This window comes from Vipera berus (assembly GCF_964194415.1).
Source record: "Vipera berus genome assembly, chromosome: Z".
NCBI classification, from domain to species: Eukaryota; Metazoa; Chordata; class Lepidosauria; order Squamata; family Viperidae; genus Vipera; species Vipera berus.
The window spans coordinates 127665869-127687610 of record NC_138205.1 but is presented as its reverse complement, the minus strand read 5'-3'; the positions used below and the strand labels follow the sequence as shown (position 1 = coordinate 127687610).

The 21742-nt window shown below is 44.0% G+C and overlaps 1 protein-coding gene across 1 annotated transcript; it reads right to left on the bottom strand.

Moving 5' to 3' along the window:
- Window positions 1-15098: 15098 nt before the first annotated feature.
- Window positions 15099-18593, bottom strand: LOC308677925 (uncharacterized protein; the record flags this gene model as incomplete). Its single annotated transcript, XM_081344633.1, has 2 exons — window positions 15099-15152; window positions 17669-18593. 2 exons carry the CDS (start codon window positions 18591-18593, stop codon window positions 15127-15129), a joined length of 951 nt encoding a protein of 316 aa, XP_081200759.1. The 3' UTR covers window positions 15099-15126.
- Between the last annotated feature and the right edge of the window lie 3149 nt (window positions 18594-21742).

The following is a 21742-nucleotide window of genomic DNA, read 5'->3' as shown; positions in this document are numbered from 1 at the left end:
TTCTCACTGTTAGGAAGTTTCTCTTTGACTTGGGAGGCCGGTGTGTGGTGTAGTTGGTTCACTGTGTGTTGGGGGGAGAGAGCACGGGGGGAGGCTCAGCTAATCTCAATGTACACATGTTGTACTTTGACAATAAAGGTTTATTATTATTTATTATTATTTATTTAATTCCAGATTGCACCTCTCCTTGATTAATTTGCATCCATTTTTTTCTTGTCCTGCCTTCAGTTGCTTTAGAAAATAAGTTGAGCCCCCCCCCGCACTCTTCTTTGTGGCAGCCCCTCAAATATTGAAATGCTGCTATCATGTCACCCCTGATCCTTCTTTTCTCTAGACTGGCCAAACCCAAATGTTGCAACCGTTCTTCATATGCTTTAGTCTCCAGGCCTTTAATCATCCTAGTTGCTCTTTAATCATCTTGGTTAACTGAAGTTACAAAATCCAGGACTAGTTTTTTGGGGCCCTTTTTTTTGGTAGAGAGAAGACTCCATCTTATACAATTTTTATGCTTTCTTTGGCAAATGTAAAACTATGCTTGTTGGAGAGTCCTTTCTCCTCGTTTGCCGCACAGTTCTGAAACTGCATTAAGGACTGTTTTTGCTTTTCATCTCCTGTGAAGAGAGTTGGAGCTTTCAGCCTCCATGGAGACCGGCTGTGGAAAAACAGGGAACAAATTTTAAGACATGAAAGAGATGGTTGGAATGTGGAGTGGCAAAGGGACAACAAACAGAATATCAGCTCCCTTAAATTGGAGCGGATAACACAAACAAACAAACAGCCCACAAAGTAGCCAGAGATTGTGATATGAGCAGGCAAGGGAGATGGAGGGATAAGACACAATCTCACCCTCATCACAGTCACTAGCCTATTTTTAAAGGGGATTGCCTCAGAGAAGGAAGAAAATATTTATTTGAGTTCTCGAATACAATAAAAGAAAGAAAATTAAAGACAAAATAAGAAAAAAAAGATAGAAAAAAAAGAAAAAAAGGAAAGAAGTTAAAGAAAAGGGGAGGGGTGGGAAGGGGAAGGGGGGGAAAGGAGAAAAGAAAAAAATATGGGAGGAAAACCAGGAAAGGAAGGAAGGGAAGGAAGGAAAGGAGAAAATAGAATAGGAAGAAAAAAGGAGAGGAAAGGAAGAGAAAGGAAAGGAAAGAGAATTATAGCTTCCTTCTTTTTTCTATTCCCATCTTATCTTTCCACTCCAAATCCATAAATTTAATTAAAGCCATAAATTTATTATTTTTTTTCTTTTTTAAACGAACAGTCCGCAGAGGCAGTTCTTGGTTAACGACAAAAATCAGGAATTTCTCTCACTAAAACAATATAAAGTGCAGTGTCACATCTCTTAGCGACGGCAATGCTGGGACCCCCCATTAAGTGAGGACTGCGGGTCGTTAAGTGACAACCTTGTCACAGCTTCCTGCCGACTTCCAACAGGCAAAGTCACTGGGGAAGTTGAAAGCTCAAAAGTCCTGGATGTCTTGCAAGCAGGCCGGGATGGGGTGGGGTTAGTGGCTGCTGTAGCCGGGTTTCTGCAACTATTGTAAGTGTGAGCAGGTTGCCAAGCACCCAAATCATGATCACGTGACTGCGGGCCATCGTGATGGCTGGAACTTCGAACTTGTTACGAGTACCACTTGTTCAGCACTATCACAAAGTGTTGCCATAATTTTGAATGGTCGCTCAATGAGTAAATGTTAACAGAGAACTTAAATGGTAGATGGGAATGACCTAGAGACGCAGGGGTAGGCAACCTTGGCTCTATTATGACTCGTGGACTTCAACTCCCAGAATTCCTGAGCCAGCATGGCTCAGCATGGAAACCTCTCCATTTCTCCTCAGCATGGCTGGCTCAGGAATTCTGGGAGTTGAAGTCCACGAGTCACAAAAGAGCCAAGGTTGCCTACCCCTGAGGGAACAACTACAACTACGGGAATGACTTACAATAGTTCATTTAGTGACCATTCAAAGGTACAACAGCACTGAAAAAGGTGACTTATGCCCATTTTTCACACTTATGACCCTTTGCAGCGTCCCCACGGTCATGTGATCAGACACTTGACAACTGACTTATAACAGTTGCAGTGTCCCGGGGTCACGTGATCCCCTTTTGAGACCTTCTGACAAGCCAAGCCAGATTCACTTAGCAACCATGTTACTCACTTAACAACTGCAGGGATTCACTTAACAACTGTGGCAAGGAAGAGTGTAAAATGGGGCAAAATTTACTTAACAACTGTCTCGCTTAGCAATGGAAAATTCTGGGCTCATTTGTGGCTGTGTGTTGAAAACTACCTACACTTTTGCTGCTTTGTCCATTAAAGTTTACTCTCACTTCCCCATCCCTCCCTGTTTTGCCTGCTCAAAATAATATGGGGCCCATGTTAAGTTTAATACATTACATTCTACACATCTCTGATCAGGACCATGTATGTTATGAGAACAAAGGGCAGCCTTTTATATTTATTTAGTTAATATCTCGCTGCACACAATCTTTCTAAGCTGGTTGTTTAGAGAATTCAGAAGCACAGTTTAGACTACCTCTGTCATAGTTTGGTCTCATTAAAATTAATTTACTTCTAGTTATAGATTAATAAATTGCTGGTGGATTTTACTGTCACTTAATAGAAATTGTTCAGTCTGGATGCTTTCCACAATAAATAGCAATAACAAGGTTGAAATCTGGCACGGAATAAAAAATGCAGAATTAGATGGCAGGAAACCTTAAAATAATATAAAGAGAGTGGGTGGAATTAAATTGCCTTTTGCACTTAATGAACCCAATGTCCCTCCTCAAAGCAGCTGGTTTTATTCTTAGCAAATTGACAGGAAGCAAAATAGATTAATCTTAGTAAGACTGTTAAAATGCAAACATGTGGCAGTCTTACTTCACCTCTCTCTGGATTAATGGTTTTCTGAAACCTTCTGTTTCTCAAACAGGTAACAGAATAACAGAGTTGGAAGGGACCTTGGAGGTCATCTAGTCCAACCCCCTGCTCAGGGAAGAAACCCTACACCATTTTGGACAAATGGCCGTCCAGTCTCTTCTTAAAAGCCTCCAGTGTTGAAGCATTCACAGCTTCTGGAGGCAGGTTGTTCCACTGGTTAATTGTTCTCACTGTCAGGAAGTTTCTCCTTAGTTCCAGGTTGCTTCTCTCCTTGAATAGTTTCCATCTGTTGCTTCTTGTCCTGCCTTTGGCGCTTTGGAGAATAGGCTGAGTCCCTCTTTTTTTTTTGTTCACCCGTCAAATAATGGAATACTGCTATCATGTCACCTGCAAGAATGTGCTTTGGAAATAGTTGATGCACCTAAGGGCAACTTTAGAATTTGATCTGTGTTCCTCTTGATAATTTGGATTCATGCTATTGTTCAGCATTTAAGGTGCAATGTTTCCTAACTGGAAGGAAATGCTTTTTGCCTCAATTTGATAATTTTTGGAGAACAAAGATGACAGATGTTTATATCCATCTGAGTTTGAAACTACCATGAATGGTAGAAGTGTTAAAAAAAAATGGGGGAGGGCTGCTCAAATATCAAAAGATATTCAATTGTTCAATTAAAAACAATCAAACTGAATAAATTACAGATAACAGCTTTTTGTGATTTCCACTTTATTTGATTTGATTGGCTTCAGTTTTTGCCTATAAAAAAAGTCCTCACTTGCAAGAATACCAAATGGAAAATCAGAGCAATTATCTATTAGAATCAGGTTTCTGTCTGTTTTTTAAAGGTTGATCAGAGGGCTAAATATAATTGTAGATATTCTTTCAAGGGGAGGAAAGGGCCCATCATTTTTAAATGCTCCTGGCATTGTTTCACAGATTAAATAAGCTTCATTATTTTATTTTATTTTTTAAAAAAAGTGTTGCTCTGTTCCAAAGTGATATTTTAATGAAGCAAAATGCTCTTTTGCTAAGTTGTGCCAAAAAAAGAAAGAGGCATCTACTAATTTTTATGAAATGTACATACACAGGTTATTGTCTCTTAAGGGAAAAGAAATCATTGGTAATAAAGCCATCATTATTTTCTAAAGGTTAGCTAACTGTTAAAAGAGGAACTGATGAAAAAGTTACATTTTTAAGCATTCCCAATCTTACATTAATGATTTTGGCCAATAAATCCTGATGCCTTGGCTTAGGACCACAATTGAGCTCAAAATTTCCGTTGCTAAGTGAGACAGTTCTTACATGACTTTTGTCCCATTTTACGACCTTTCTTGCCACAGTTCTTAAGTGAATCATTGCAGCTGTTAAATTAGTAACATGGTTGTTAAGTGAATCCGGCTTCCCCAGTGACTTCGCTTGTCAGAAGGTCACAAAAGGGAATGGCTTGTTCCTGGGACACTGCAACCGTCAGTCAGTTGTCGAGTGTCTGAATTTTGATCACATGACCGCTGGGATGCTGCAATGGTTGTAAGTGTGAAAAATGGTCCTAAGTCACTTTTTTAAAGTGTCACCGTAACTTTGAACGGTCACTAAATGAATGGGTCCAAGTTACCTGTACAAGGAAGTCTGGGAGTGGTCAAAAGACGGCAGCTGAGTCTGAGTCTGGCCACCATCTTGACATTTTTTGACATCCCTCCCCAAAGTCCTATGAATATACTAATTTTTTTCAATGAATTTCCCAACCTCAGAGATCTCTGATCAAAGCCACAAGGATACCAGGCACACCACCATGTCATCCTAACATTAGCACTATGACCTTATCGTGCGCAAGACATTGCTGCCCCTATGATCTCCTGTAGGTGCCCTTTCCCTTCCAATGTGTCACACTTTCATTGCATGAGGTGATGATGTCACGGTTGTGAGAATTGGGCTAGTGATATGAATGAGTCGCATTTCAAGAAAAAGGATAGTTTTTTTCACAAAATGGCTGGTGGGTCGAAAGAAAGAGCACTGGCCTATCGTGTGCACCATCACAATAGATTGGTTTGTTTTTGTTCTAGAATCACATACAAAGTGAGGTCTGGGGGATTAGTGTGAAGTGTGAATCTGGCCAATAAATGTGTTTAACCAACCACGTTTGTCTTAAAAGTGGTGTAGCATGAGATGAGCATATAGGTGGTCCTCGGTTTACAGCCATAGCTGAGCCCAAAGTTTCTGTTGCTACGTGAGACAGTTGTTAGCAACCATGTTACTAACTTGATCAGGGAGGGTCTCCCACAGGGAGGGTCTCCTCAGGGTACCGCCGGTAAAAGATTGCCAGCGGACAATACCCAGGGGGAGGGCCTTCTCTGTGGGTGCGCCGGCCCTTTGGAACCAGCTGCCCGTAGAGCTTGGGACTGCCCCTGACCTTCGCTCATTCCGCCGGGACCTGAAGACCTGGCTCTTTGAGCTTTCTGGCCTAGACTGAGAGTATTAACTGGGGTTTTAATTGTATTTTTAATTGTAATTGGGTTATATTTCAAGGTTAGTGTAATTATTTTAATTGTTTTTAATTTTTGTAATTTGTTGTATTGTTTTAAAAAATCTTGTGAACCGCCCTGAGTCCTACGGGAGAAGGGCAGTATATAAGTTTAATAAAATAAATCAATCAATCAATAAATAAATTTAACAACTCTAGTGATTCATTTATTAACTGTGGCAATAAAGGTTGTAAAATGGGGCAAAAATCACTTAGCAACTGTATCGCTTAGCAACATAATTTTTTTGAGGGGGTCAATTGTGGTCGTAAGTCGATGACTGCCTGTTTCAAAATTCCAAAAGCCTGCAGATCTTTGGAAAGAAAATGTTATGTGAGTTTTGCCCCATTTTACGATCTTTCTTGCCCTAGTTGTTAAGTGAATCACTGCAGTTGCTAAGTTAGTCACACGGTTGTTAAGTGAATCAGGCTTCCCCCATTGGCTTTGCTTGTCAGAAGGTCGTAAAAGGGGATCACATGACCCCGGGACACTGCAACCATCATAAATACGAGTCAGTTGCCAAATGTCCGAATTTTGATCACGTGACCACAAAGATGCTGTGAGAGTCATTAGTGTGAAAACCAATCAGTCACTTTTTGAGTGCCGTTGTGATTTTGAACGGTCACTAAGCGAACTGTTGTAAGCCGATAATTATGTTGGGGAAAAGTTGGTGAATGGAAAGAGATAGAGAGCATTTCCTAAGAGGGCCACTAGGTGGCACAATGCTAACACGAAAAGATCCATCCAGTAACAATGGCTGCCAGGTTCAGAAGAACAGAAAAAGCCATATTTGTAGAGGTGGTCTCTTAAGACCACTTGCTTCTGTCTTGCTGAGCAACAGAAATTTTGGACTCAATTATGATCATAAGTCGAGGATCACCCGTATTGACCAAAATGTGTCAAAACTGAGAGATACTCTAAAAAAGTAATCCTTGACTTACAACCGTTAGAATGAATAGAATAAAGTTGGAAGGGACCTTGGAGGTCATCTAGTCCAACTCCCTGCTCAGGCAGGAAACCCTATACCATTTCAGACAAATGGCTGTCCAGTCTCTTCTTAAAAACCTCCAGGGATGGAGCACCCACAATTTCTCGAGGCAAGCTGTTCCACTGGTTAATTGTCCTCACTGTCAGGAAGTTTCTCCTTAATTCCAGATTGCTTCTCTCTTTGATGGATGGAAGAATATAGCGCCATTGGGGAACTACTCATTGAGTACGTTTGTCAGCAGCTACAGATCCATCCATCCATCCAACCAGTTATGTGTCCCCTTAAAGAACGACTTACATGCCATTTCTGAAGTTCTGATGTATCATCCATGGCTGCATGGGGCCACATTTGAATGCTTGACCATTTGTATCATGTAACTGTGATTTATGTTTTTGCTGGAAGCCCATAGTGAATAATGCTTCATGTAATTAACCTCTGCAAAAAAAAAAGTGTGTAAAATCGCGTCTGGACAAATAATGATCCACTTTACAACTTATCAACTTACAACCATAATCGCAGGCCTCAATTACTGTCCTAATTCAAGCGCTACCTATATCCCCATTAGCAGGGAAAGTTGTCTGTCACAGGTGTGACCAGAGCCTTCTTTATATTTCTGAAAAACAGGTGAAAATGTAAGACAATCAAAGGAAGCTGCATGGAATTAAGAATGTGTTTCTGCCCCTTGGCCAGGTAAAAAAGAGAAAGTTGGGAGAGAGAGAGAGAGAGAGAGAGTGTTGGGAAACCCCAAATCCTGATTTACACCTATCAGGATTAAACTGAGAGTGATCACTTATATGAAAAGTGTAAAACCTAGGGGGAGGGCATTGTTGATGTTATTAGCTAATTAGTCTGTAATCTGCAGGGATTTGTGCCTTTATTACCATCTGTCAGCAAGGGCGGAGAGCAAACCAAACCCATGAATTTTATTACACTGATCAGTAGGCGCTGAGATTTTCTCGCTTAACATCAATTAAAATAGAGCTGAAAGGGCCCCTTGGAGATCTTCTAGTCCAGGGGTGTCAAACTTGCAATGTCACATGACGTATTGCGATGTATTGTGACTTTTTTTCCCCATTGCTGGCAATGGGGTGGACACGTTTTTGCTATGACGCACCTGGCCCGTGGGCTGGCAGTTTGACACCCCTGTTCTACTCCAACCCCCTGTTTAAGCAGGGGGCCCTACACTGTGTGAGACATGTGGCTGTCAAATCTCTTCTTAAAAGTCTCCAATGGTGGAGCACCCACAACTTCTGGAGGCAAGCTGTTCCACTGATTAATTGTCCTTACTGTTATGTACTGGGCTTTTGGAATATCACCACGTGCTTTGCTGGAGAACTAACGGTTCTCCAGCGACTCAGACAGGACATCTCCAGTCCTGCTATTGGTCAACTTTGGGCGGCATGTATAGCTTCAATCCAATTGGTTAATACCATAGGGCCTGGCTATATATTGAGTCAGGGTGACTCTAATCTCTTAGTACAGTTTCTGCTTAAATAAAGTATGTGTTTGTCTGTACTCCTCTGCGTGTTCTTGTTCCTGCTCATCAGAGCCCACGACTTAATAGTGGCGACGAAGATGGGATCCTGCTTCTCTGCCTGAGGGCTGAATTCACGAGGGGACGGCATTACTCGCTGGAGGGAAGAGGCATCTTCCCCCCCCCCCAGCCGGCTAGTAAACTACACTAGCGGCTGTGTGCTCAGAGGAAGCGTTCCCTGAGACTAGAAGCAGTATCCAATGGCAGAGCGGGAATTGAGGAAAAATGCCAAAAGTTGGCAAACTCAGAGAATTTGACATCAAACATCCAGAAGATTGGCCGTCTTACCTCTCACAGGTAGAAAATTACCTACGAGCTAACCAGATAGCAGAGGAAGGTCTAAAAGCTGCAACGTTGCTGTGTGTATGTGGGCCAGCGACTTTCAATTTAGCCGAGAACCTCTTCACACCAACGCCCATTGAAGTAGTATCTTTTGCTGACCTGAAGAAAAAGCTGACCGGGCATTTCCAGCCAAAAATGTCGGAGATGGCCTGGCAGTTTAAATTCGACCAATGAGTGCAGCTTCCCGGTGAGACGACATCCAAGTTTATCGCAGGCCTAAGGCAGGCCGCACGTCTCTGCAAATTTTCGAATTTAGAGGAGCGCTTGAGAGACCGACTCGTCTGCGGACTAAGAGACAGAACCTTGCAGCAGAGATTATTTGCCAGACCAAACTTCACATTCGCTGAAGCTCAAGACAAGATCATGGTTGACAAAGCAGCCAGAGGTGCAGTAAAAACTGTACAGCCCACCAAACCCCCAAAGACAGAAGTTTTCATACACCACAAGGTCACCATTTGCGGCAGAGAATCGTCAGAAGAGGAACCCAAAATCAACAAGCTCCAGAGACAGTCAAGCGCACAAAACCATGGAAATCAACAAAGAGAGAACAATTACAAGGCAGTTCTCTTACCAAGATGTAAAGGGTGCAGAGGCAACCACTCCCGCGCAAACTGCAGATTCCGTTTGGCCACGTGCAGAGCTTGAGGTAGGACCGGGCACATCGCGTTGGTATGCAGAGCTTGCCAGAGAGACAGGCCACCCAAGCATCAGTCGGAAAAACCGACTAGGAAAGGTACTGGGGCCCTGGGTCCAGCCACTGTCGGGTTCTTCAGGAGCCGGAGAAGCGTTTGTTGCACCGGGGCTCGTTGTCCCCTTAAGCCTAAACTTAAGCTCTCAGTAGAGTTACAAGGAATTCCATACAAAATGGAATTGGACTCCGGCTCGGCAGTCTCAATTATTTCACAGGACACATTCAACCTTGTTTGCAGACGCAGCAACCAGTGGGCTACATTAAGACCGTCAGACATTATTTTAACAGATTTTCAGAATGCTCGGGTTAAAGTTAAGGGTGAAGCCACTCTATTGGTGAAATTTAAAGGGTTTTTGGGGCAACAGAGTTATTATTCCCACAACCTTGAGGGACAGAGTCTTACATTCCTTACATGAAGGCCATTCAGGCATTGTACGGATGAAAGTGTTGGCTAGAAGCTACCTGTGGTGGCCTGGCCTGGATAAGGCTGTAGAGGATCAAGTCCATGATTGCTATACCTGTCAGAGGTCTAGGCCTGAAATGCCTCAAGCCCCAGTTCATAGGTGGGAGGAAACACATACCCCCTGGTCCCGGGTTCATATAGACTACGCTGGGGAAGGCGATTAATTACTAAACTGGACAGGTTGCATCCAGACAGAGTGGCATCTGAAGCCTCTAAACCAAAACCCCTGAGGGTTTTCTTTGGCTGATCTTCTTTCGAAAGATATGTAGGCTTTCTGAATTTTGATATAAGTTGTCCTTGACTTAGAACCACAATTGAGCCCAAAATTTCTGTTGCTAAGTTGCTAAGTGAATTTTGCCCCACTTTATGACCTTTCTTGCCACAGTTGTTAAGTGAATCACAGCTGTCGATAAGTTAGTAACCTGGTTGTTAAGTGGATCCGGTTTCTCCATTGACTTTGCTCGTCAGGTCAGGAAAGGGGATCACATGATCCCGGGACACCACAACCCATCATAAATGTGAATCAGTTGCCAAGTGTCTGAATTTTGATCCCGTGGACATGGGGATGCTGCAACGGTCATGTGTTTGAAAAGTCACTTTTTTCAGTACTGTTGTAAGTTCAAATGGTCACTAAGTGAGGACTCCCTGTATTTCCGTAAAATCCCAAGGAAAAGCAAATGGAAGAATGAATTCCAGGCGAGTTAACTGTTCCTTATTTATGGTCTCCTTCAAGGATGAAATCTTGAAATAATAGGGAAATTTCTCCTTTGCCTGGACCTGGGGCAGGCAACCTTGGCTCTTTTATGACTCGTGGACTTCAACTCCCAGAATTCCTGAGCCAGCATGGCTCAGCTTGGCAACCTCTCCCTTTCCCCTCAGCATGGCTGGCTCAGGAATTCTGGGAGTTGAAGTCCACGAGTCATAAAGCGGCCTAGGCCTAAGCCAGAGGTAGGTAACCTCGGCTCTTTTATGACTCATGGACTTCAACTCCCAGAATTCCTGAGCCAGCGTGGCTCAGCTTGGAAACCTCTCCCTTTCCCCGCAGCATGGCTGGCTCAGGAATTCTGGGAGTTGAAGTCCACGAGTCATGAAGGGGCCAAAGTTTCCGCCATGCTGGCTCAGGAATTCTGGGAGTTGAAGTCCACGAGTCATAAAAGAGCCAAGGCTGCCTACCCCTGCGCCTTGAGAAACGAATTTTTAAAAATATCAGCCATCTGTGATAATCTTGTACATAATAGGTCGTCCTTTACTCACAACCATTTCTTTAGGGATCGTTGAAAGTCACAATGGTGTTGGAAAAAGTGATTTATGACCAGCCCTCATAATTACTGTGGTCACATGATCAAACTTCGGGCAATCTTGGGAATGGAAATGTATTCATAACCGTTGCCATGTCCTGGGGGATCACGTGATCCCCTTTGGCAGCCTTCTAACAAACGAAGTCAATGGGGGAAGCCTGATTTGCTTAATGACTGCATAATTCACTTAACAACAGCAGCCATTTGCTTAATACAACTGCCGACTTCATTTAGTGACTGCTCAAAGTTACAACAGCACTGAACAAAGGGACCGTTTTTCACACTTACGACCGTTGCAGCTTCCCCATGGTCACGTGGTCAAAATTCAGACGTGACTCATATTTATGACAGTTGCACTGTCCCGGAGTCATATGTTCCTGTTAAGTCATCTTCTAACAAGCAAAGTCAGATTCATTTAACAATTGGGTTCGTAACAACCCCAGTGATTCATGTAGCAATTGTAGCAGAAAAGGTCGTAAAATGGGGCAAAATTCACCTGACAACTGCTTTGCTTAGCAACAGAAATTTGGGGCTCAGTTGTGGTCATATGTTGAGGACTACGTGTAGTCTAGATAGATGCTCAGAACAACAGCAGCAGACACGGAGGGGAGGGGATGCTGAGCGAGATTTTAGCAACAGAAAAACAAGCATCCCTTTGCACAAATTCCTATTTTCTTTTTATCTTTTGGGGTGGAGAAATCCCTGCTTGCTCTTTTTCATCTGAACATTTACAGCAATTGTATTTCCCCCCCCCTCTACTCTCAAAGTAGTCAGTGCAAAACAAAAGAAGAACATAATATAATAAGTGCCTTTTTAATATCACTGGGAATTCATAAGAACGCCTTCGATCTTGCACCGTGAGTTTGCATGCAGTTTCCCCTGTTCTTTTATTCTGGGGTCATATGCGTGGCTAAACCCCTTTCCCCCTCTCACCTAATTTGAAGTGGGCTGAAGAAAATGAGAATATAATTTACCTCCTATTGTTGTAGACGAATAGATGGGGAGGCCCCTTAAGCAAGCAACTTGGAGGTTTTAGTTCAGAAAGACAACCTTAATAAATTTTTGGGAGGGTGGAAATAATTATCCTATGATTTTGAGGAAGGGGTCATTCACCACAGTTCAGTCTTTAGACCTCCAAGCCTTGTCACTTCCTGGTTCATTCTGTATAACATGGCAAACTACAAACCATTTGTTTAGTGACAATTCAAAGTAACAATGGTACTGAAAAAAGGGACATGTCCATTTTTACACTTAGGACTATTGCAGCATCCCTGTGGTCACATTAAAATTCAGACGCTTGGCAACTGACTCATATTCATGACGGTCGCGGTATCCTGAGATTATATGATCCCCTTTTGCGACCTTCTGACAAGCAAAGTCAATGGGGAAGCCAGATTCACTTAACAACCATGTCACTAACTTATCAGCTGCAAATGCTTCATTTAACAACTGTCTGATGCAAAACTCACTTAACAACTGTCTCACTTAGCAACAAAAAATTTGGTGTCAGTTATGAGGGTCAATGCCCAAACATCTCATTCTGGGATAAAATGGAGTTGGGGGTTTCTGGATGGGTGGTGCTTTGGGAAAACCTGGTTATTAGGCTTTGCTTAATTTCTTAAGCCCAGCGAGATTTGCAAACATGGGAAAGGAATTTTCTTAATCTGGCTTTAGGTGAACTGGAGTGTCATGTACCCATCTCAGATTTATGTGAACCAGTTTTATACACACACACACACACACACACACACACACACACACACACACTATATTGTAATGTAATGTAATGTAATGGAATGGAATGGAATGGAATGGAATGGAATGGAATGGAATAGAATAGAATAGAATAGAATAGAATAGAATAGAATAGAATAGAATAGAATAGAATAGAATAGAATAGAATAGAATAGAATAGAATAGAATAGATAGAATAGAATAGAATAGAATAGAATAGAATAGAATAGAATAGAGCTGGAAGGGACCTTGGAGGTCTTCTAGTCCAGCCCCCTGCTCGAACAGGAGAACCTTTTACCATCTCATACAAGTGACTGTCCAGCCTCTTCTTAAAAATTTCTGGAGGCAGGTTGTTCCACTGGTTAATTGTCCTCACTGTCAGGAAGTTTCTCCTTAGTTCCAGGTTGCTTCTCTCCTTGATCAGTTTCCAACCATTGTTTCTTGTCCTGCACTCAGGCGCTTTGGAGAATAGGTTGACCCCCTCCTCTTTGTGGCAGCCACTCAAATACTGGAATAATGTTATCAAGTCACCCCTGTTTCTTCTTTTCTTCAGCCTAGACCAGGGGTAGGCAACCTCGGCTCTTTTATGACTGGTGGACTTCAACTCCCAGAATTCCTGAGCCAGCCATGCTGAGGGGAAAGGGAGAGTTTCCAAGCTGAGGCATGCTGGCCCAGGAATTCTGGGAGTTGAAGTCCATGAGTCATAAAAGAGCCGAGGTTGCCTACCCCTGGCCTAGACAAACCCACATCCTGCAGCCCTTCTTCGTATGTTTTAGTCTCCAGGCCTTTGGAAAAGAGGAGTTACTGCTTCTTTAAACAGTTGCGGGTCTGTTTCTCCCCCTCATCAAAATTTCTGTTGCTAGGAGAGGAAGTTAAGTGAGTGTTGGCTCATTTTACCACCTTTTTTGCCACAGTGACCAGGTGAATCATTGCAGTTGCTAAGTGAAACACACAGCCATTAAGCGAATCAGGCTCCCTGCAATGAATCTTTCTGTGGAAGCCGGCTGGGAAGGTCACAAACGGTGATCACATGACCTTGGGACACTGGCAACCGTCATAAATACATGCCAGTTGCCAAACACCCAAATTTTGATCTCATGAGTGTAGGAGTGCTTCAGTGGTGGTCAGTGTGAAAAGTGGTCATAAATCACTTTTTCAAAACTTCACTAAACAAATGGTTGTCAGTGTAAACCAGGGGTCTTCAAACTCGGCCCTTTTATGACTCACGGACTTCAACTCCCAGAATTCCTCAGCCAGGCACGTTGGCTGAGGAATTCTGGGAGTTGAAGTCCACAAGCCATAAAAGGGCCGAGTTTGAAGACCCCTGATGTAAACCGAGGACTACTGTAATGGGTGATTTCCATCAGCAGGTTATGTCAGCCCTCCTGGATAAACCAGACAGGAGATATGATTAGGTGTGCTAAATCTGCTTTGTTGTAAGGCTACATTAACAGAAACTTGCAGGTCTGAAGGCAGGAACCTCCCTTCTCTGCTTTTAACTGCCTGATCAAAATCAGGCTCTTTCTTTGACCCTTTAAGTGACTGCAAATTCCTCCCTCTCTTATCTGTTTGTTCCCTAGGCAGCACCCATTTTGTTTAGTTCTGATAGACGAGGACTCAGAGTGGTTTAACAAGGAATGAGTTTATTGAATACACAAAGTCAACTGCTAACTGTCAAATGTTGCAACCCTTTTATAGGGAAAGCGTTTGAACTGTAACCAATACAAACAGTCTCTTTTCCCGCTCCTTGGTTGTGGCGTCCAATGAATGCACCTTATTTTCCCGCTTAAAACCTTGCAAAGCTGCACTGTGTTTGCAATCTCTTCCAAGGCCTATTGCTAACTATTTACATACATAACACCCCTTACCCCCCAGTTGATGTCATTTTCTTACAAAATCCCTTAGGTATTTTGGTGGCCTATGTATTCTGGACGGGTATCTGTTGCTTTGGCTATTAGGGACCCTTCTTTCTGGTTGACTGCTAGGCTGCTGGTTACTACTGGACCTGGGCTCTGGGTTACTGTCTACAGATGTACTGTCTTGAATAATAGGATGTGTTTGGAATTCAGTGGTCACTGGCCTACTTCGCAGGGGTATTTCCCAATCAATTGGACTGAATTGTTGTTGTTGGGCATCAGGGAATGTGTTATCATGCCCAACCCCCACAACGCTTCCAGGCCTAATGTTGTCTGTACTGTTTCCCCTTACTAATCCTTGGTCCCCCTCAGCAGGCACACACCCCCTCGATCTTTTCCTCAGTTGGTCTACGTGTCTTTTACAAATCCTATTCCCTTCCCCCTCAATGATGTAAGATAGGGGACCCAAGATTTCAGTTACCACCCCTGGAATCCATTTGTCCCCTTGGGCGTAGTTCCTGGCCCAAATCAAGTCCCCCACTGCAAATGTTCTGTTAGGAATGTCAAATTCGATGTTTGGTTGGAGTCTGTCAGGATGTAATCTGTCCAACTTGGTCAATATTTTCCTGCCCCACCTCATTTCAGCTGGGCTTTTCCCCGTAGCCGAACAGGGGGTTGTGTGTTGAGCCAACAAGAACTCAGCTAGTCTCTGATGCCAGTCACCTCGAATGATCCTTTTAAGCGCGTCCTTCGTGGTCCTCACGTTCCTTTCAGCCAATCCGTTGGTGGAGGGGTGGAAGGGTGCAGAAGTCTTGTGCTTAATCGAGTTGGCCTTGAGGAAATCCTGAAATTCAATAGATGTGAATTGTGGCCCATTATCTGACACTATTAAATCTGGCAACCCATGAGTGGCAAAGAGGCCCCTTAATGCCTGTATTGTTCTGCCTGCCGTTACTGAACTGACCGGTATTACTTCTAGCCATCTAGAGTAACTGTCGACCACTACAAGGAACGTTAACCCCTGGAAAGGTCCCGCGAAATCAATATGAATCCTGGACCAAGGATTCCTAGCTAGCTCCCATTTATGTGTGCGGATGTGTTGTTGTTCAGGCCTGGAGCGTTGGCACAGATGGCAATTGGCAACGCATTCCTCAATGTCGTGGTCCAATCCTGGCCACCACAAGTGACTCCTAGCCAGGGCCTTCATCCTTACTATTCCAGGGTGTCCCTCATGCAATTCAACTAGGATAGCTGATTTGTGGATTTCCGGAATGACTACGCGAGTTCCCCAGAGTAAGCACCCCATATGAACTGATAGTTCATCTTTCCTTCTGAAAAATGGACTGTATTTTACGTCCGGGTTGGCGTTGGGCCAACCACTCATGGCCCAGGCCATTACTCTCCTTAAGATGAGGTCCTTATTGGTTGCCTCAGCAATGTCTTTTGCCGTTAATGGCAAATCAGGAATATCCTGTAGGGACATTATTTGTCCCACTGGGGCAGGGTCCTCCTCTGTTGTGCTTAGAGGCAATCTGCTAAGAGCGTCTGCATGACCCATGTCCTTACCTGGCCTGTATTGGAGGGAAAATGAGTATGCTGAGAGGAAAATGGACCACCTCAGCATCCTGGGTGACATAATCTGAGGAGTCTGTTTATCTGTGGTAAACAGTCCCAGCAAGGGTTTGTGGTCAGTCAGTATAGTAAAGTTCCTACCATACAGGTAATCGTGGAACTTCTTAACTCCTGCCACAATAGCTAATGCCTCCCTGTCTATTTGCGCATAGTTCCGCTCTGCCTTGGTTAGTGTGCGGGAGTAGTATGCAATGGGTCTTTGTATTCCTTGGTTGTCTAAGTGGCTGATCACCGCCCCTACGCCATAAGGCGAAGCATCGCATGCCAGGAAGATTGGTTTGTTTTCAATAAAGTGAGTCACAGTTGAATTACTGGAAAGGATGTCTTTTAGAGTTTGGAAACTCTCTTTGTGCTTGTTCTGCCATTGCCAAGGGGTCTTCTTATCTAGGAGTCTGTGCAGAGGTTCTGCAATGGCAGCCTTATGTGGTACAAAAGTGTGATAAAAATTTACCAAGCCTAGGAAGGCCTGTAGTTCTGCCTTGTTCCTTGGTTCAGGAGCCCCTTTTATTGCTTTGATTTTTTCAGGGGTAGGATGGACTCCACTTTTGTCAATCCTGAACCCCAAAAAATCAGTGGATTTAACCCCAATGCTACATTTTTCCTTTTTTAATTTTAACCCAGCCTTCCTAAATCTGCCCAGTACCTGTTCCAGCCGCTCTACTAACATTCCTTCATCTTTTCCAGCTATTAGGACATCATCAAAGTAAGGGCATACTCCAGGTATGCCCTTTAAGGTCCTCTCCATCACTTCTTGGAAGATGCCTGGAGCTGCTGCAATTCCAAATTGCAGCCTGTGGACTCGGAACGCCCCCTTGTGGGTAACAATTGTTTGTGCCTCTGCAGCCTCCTTGGAAACAGTTAACTGTAAGTACGCATGCGCCAAGTCGAGCTTGGCGAAGATGGCGGCGTCCTGGATCGTGGCGAGGACCTGCTTCACCGTCGGGACCGGGTAAGCATGTTTTTTCATCCCAATGTTGAGGGTGGCTTTATAGTCGGCGCAGATTCTCACATCCCCATTGGGTTTGAGGGGTGTGACAATCGGCGTCTCCCACAAACCGCCCTCAACAGGTTCTAGAACTCCGAGGCCTACAAGCCGGTCGAGCTCGGCCTCAATTTTTTCTTTTAAGGCAAAAGGCACTCTCCGGGCCTTTAGCCTGATCGGGTTTACTGAGGGGTCTAGGTTAAAGTTAATGGGGGGCCCTTTGTACTTGCCTAGAGATCCATCGAATACGTCTGCAAATTCTTTGCAGACGGATTCGAGGGTCTTATTTCTAATCACTGAATTTATTCCTCCTATCCAAATTCCTAGGGCTGGAAACCAATTAAGCCCTATTAAGCTGGTCCTATTCCCCTCCGTAACTACCAAATCTAAGACCCCCTTAAACCCCTTAAAATTTACTTTAAGGCTGGTCTTCCCTTTTACGATTATTGGACTTTTTTGGAAGTCCATTAATTGAATAGTTGTTGGTTTAAGTGGAATTCTTTTTCCACTTAGTTGTTCAATTTTCTCAAGGGTTTCAGTGGAAATTATCGACACTGAAGCCCCTGAGTCGATTTCCATTCTGCAAGGGACCCCTTGCAGAAGGACTGTAATTTTTAATTTTCCGTCCGGAAAATTGTGCCCCCTTCCCCGCCGTCTCCGATTGACGCGGGCCACCTCCCTTAGAGTTGGACTTTCCACCCGGGGTTTAGGGATCTCCTTGCCACTAGCATTAGGGGTTACCTTACCCTCTGGCCACACATCGACTTCGTTCAGACGGGTGTCCCGACCGCGACTTCTGCAGATGGCCTGGATGTGGCCAGTCTTGCCGCAAGCCCTGCACTTGGCGGTACGAAATCGGCAGGAAGCGCGGGAATGGTTGCCGCCGCAGCTGCCGCATCGGTTCTGCGTTTCGTTGTCGCGCGGTCTGGTTGCTGTGTCCCGCCACGGTCGTTGTGCCCCGGTCGGTGGTCTTTGCGGTGTTGCGGGTTGTTGCCGGCGGCCAGGGTCAGGCCCCTCGCTTCTGAGTTGTTTTGGTGCCATCTTTCCGAATCGCCTGGAGACTTCTGCGATCTCTTCCTCCCACTGCTGATCCACCTCCCCGCAGTCCACATAGCCCTCTTGGTTAATTTCGGGTGCTGTCGCCATGCTACTGCGGGGGGGGTCGCGGTACCCGGTTGACTCATACGTGAGGAGTTCGTCTAACACTTCCTGTAAATCGCCGGTAGGTTTGGCGATTATTCTATTCTGTAATTGTTCATCGCGTAAGCCCAGCACGACTCTGTCCCTAATTCTAATCTCTAAATTGTCGTATTTGCAACGAACTGCTGCTTCCCGGACGGCAGCGACGAATTTCTGTATGGACTCCCCCGGTCTCTGATTCCGCTTCTCGAAGATGCGCCGCCAAAAGAGTTCGGACCTTCGGGGAGTAAAGTGAACTTTTAATTTTGCGAGGAGGTCGGCATAGGGCACGCTGGAGACTGGTTGAGGCTGGCACAGCCCGACAGCAACTCTGTAGACCGGTGTGCCGCAGATTGTCAAGAGTGCCGCCGCTTTTTTCCGGTCGTCGGTGATTCCGTTCACCAACAGGAATCCCTCGACCTGCCCGATGTATTCTTCCCAATCCTCGGGGAAGTTAGGGTCAAATTCCTTCAGTGACCCAATCTGCGCCATTCGGAGAATTTTTTTTATTCTGCCGCGGCCGCTGAGTTGACTTGACACGTATTCGAATTCCGCCGCCTTTGCGCGACAATTCTGCCGATTCTCTGGTCTTCTGTCTATCCCACCTTCGTCGCCAGTTGTTTAGTTCTGATAGACGAGGACTCAGAGTGGTTTAACAAGGAATGAGTTTATTGAATACACAAAGTCAACTGCTAACTGTCAAATGTTGCAACCCTTTTATAGGGAAAGCGTTTGAACTGTAACCAATACAAACAGTCTCTTTTCCCGCTCCTTGGTTGTGGCGTCCAATGAATGCACCTTATTTTCCCGCTTAAAACCTTGCAAAGCTGCACTGTGTTTGCAATCTCTTCCAAGGCCTATTGCTAACTATTTACATACATAACACATTTCTCTGGTCCTTTAAGGTTGTATGAACAGAGGGAAAGCATCAAAATCACGTGAAGTGTTAGTACCGCTTCATAAAGCCTTGGTAAGGACACACCTGGAATACTGCATCCAGTTTTGGTCACCAGGATGTAAAAAAGAGGTTGAGGCTTTGGATAAGTGTGCAGAAATGAGGAACTTAGGAGGATTAAAGTCCTGGGGACTAAAACATATGAAGAACGGTTGCAGGATTTGGGTTTGGCTAGTCTAGAGAAAAGAAGGGGTGACATAATAGAAGTATTCCAGAATTTTGAGGGGCTGCCACAAGGAAGAGGGGGTCACATTATTCTCCAAAGCACCAGAGGGCAGGATAAGAAACAACGGTTGGAAACTGATCAAAGAGAGAAGCAACCTGGAATTAAGGAGAAACTTCCTAACAGTGAGGACAATCAACCAGTGGAACAGCTTGCCACCAGAAATAATGGGTGCTCCATCACTGGAGATTTTTAAAAAGAGACTAGACATTCACCTCTCTGAGATGTTATAAGTTCTCCTGCTTGATCGGAGGCTGGACTAGAAGACTTCCAATGTCCCTCCCAGTTCTGTTCTGATTGAGATTGAGATCATCCACACGTTCCATTAGTTTATGCTTGGTGGGATGGAAAATACAACTAGGGGAACTCAATCCTCAATTCTTCAGGGGACTGGGGTGCTTAAAATTCGTTTTTATTTTATTGTATTATTTTATTTTGCAGCTAGACCTAGGGACGCTTTTTTTTCCTTCGTGCCTTCATTCTGTTGAACACCTAATTCTTGCAGTTCTGTCTAATGTGTATGTGTATCAACTCATAGAGCATGGCTGCAGTATTATTATTTATTCCTTTTATTATCTTCTTTATTTCCACCACCACCACCATCATCATCATCATCATCATCATCATCATCATCATCATCATCATTATTATTATTATTATTATTATTATTATTATTATTATTATTATTATTATTATTATTATTATTATTGGTGGAGCAGTGGGCTAATGCCTCCTTAAGTAACACCAGCTGCCTGCAATTAGTGCAGGTTCGAGTCCCACCAGGCTCAAGGTTGACTCAGCCTTCCATCCTTCCGAGGTAGGTAAAATGAGGACCCAGATTGTTGGGGGCAATAAGCTGACTTTGTAATAATGCCGCTTGGGGTGTGTGTGTGAAAGCCCTAATAAGCAAGCATATACATAGAATGAAGGCTACTGCTAAGCTTGTAAGCCGCCCTGAGTCTTCGGAGAAGGGCGGGATATAAATGGAATTAAAATAAATAAATAAATAAATCCTGGCCTGCAATAATTAGTAATATAGGGAGTCCTTCACTTATGACCATTATGGACACTGCCTATTAAGGTTGTAAGTCATGACTGTTGTAAAGCAGGGTAATCCTGTGACTGACCCAATCTTACAACCTTTTTTGGGGGGTGGTTGTTAAGTGAATCACCATGTAATACATTAATTGAATCTGTGGCTGTTAAGTGGACTGTGGTCATTAAGCAAACCGATTTTTGTCAGAAACTGAAAGTAAATGCTGATTTTGGGCAAAAAGGCTGTAAATGGTGGTTATGTGACCACAGGACATTGCAATTGTCTGTATATTCAGGCAAATTATTGAGCACATAAAATGTGATAATGTGACGGGTGGAGGGGAGGAGAGGCTGTCAGAATTTTGGAAGCAGGTCTTAAGTACCCTTGGGGCAGCCCTCTGTAGTATCTTTGAATAGTCACTAAACAAGTCGTAAGGAGAGGACTACCTACCCTATAAGTAGGGTTCATCAGCCTTGTTATGGGGCAGTGATTAGTGATCAGAATTAATAAATAATTCCATATATTTGGATAGCACTTTAACTCACCTCACAATCACAACATTCACAATCACAACATTTCAACAATTATAACATTACTCCAAACAGAAAACCAGAGTTGGAAGGGACCTTGGAGGTCATCTAGTCCAACCCCCTGCCCAGGCAGAAAACCCTGTACCATTCCAGACAAATAGCTGTCCAGTCTCTTCTTAAAAACTTCCAGTGTTGGAGCTTCTGGAGGCAGGTTGTTCCACCGGTTTAATTGTCCTAACTCTCAGGAAATTTCTCCTTAGTTCCAGGTTGCTTCTCTCCTTGATTAGTTTCCATCCGTTGCTTCTTGTCCTGCCTTCAGGTGCTTTGGGGAATAGCTTGACTCCTTTTTTCCATTAAACGAGACTAACCCAATTCCTGCAACCGTTCTTCATATGTTTTAGCCTCCAGTCGTTAAAATAGATTAAAACACAGGGCAAGCCTCTCTACTCAACAGGGAGTATCATAAATAATTCAGCCATTTCTTTTGATTCAGCTGAGAAATATGTAGAGTTTATTTAGCTCTTGACATGCTGATTATTCATCTTTTGTCTTATCAAACTGTTCTGGAGCTTAACCCTGGAGAGAGAAAAAATGATGGAGTTGACTGTCTGTTGAATGACCCCAATGGGAAAACTTTGGGAATAAACAAAAATTGGAGGAATGCAGATGTCTCAGCTCCAGAGCTGGAAATATGTGGGCCAGGATTCAGCATTCTTTCCAACGAGGTTTTTATAATCTTTCATGATGATTTTCCTTTGTTAATAGTCTCAAAATGATTACAAGAGGAGGAGGAGGAGGAGGAGGAGGAGGAGGAGGAGGAGGAGGAGGAGGAGGAGGAGGACGACAACTGTGGGGTCCTTGGTGCTCTCTGAGCTGGGTGGTTTTCTTGCAGACCTT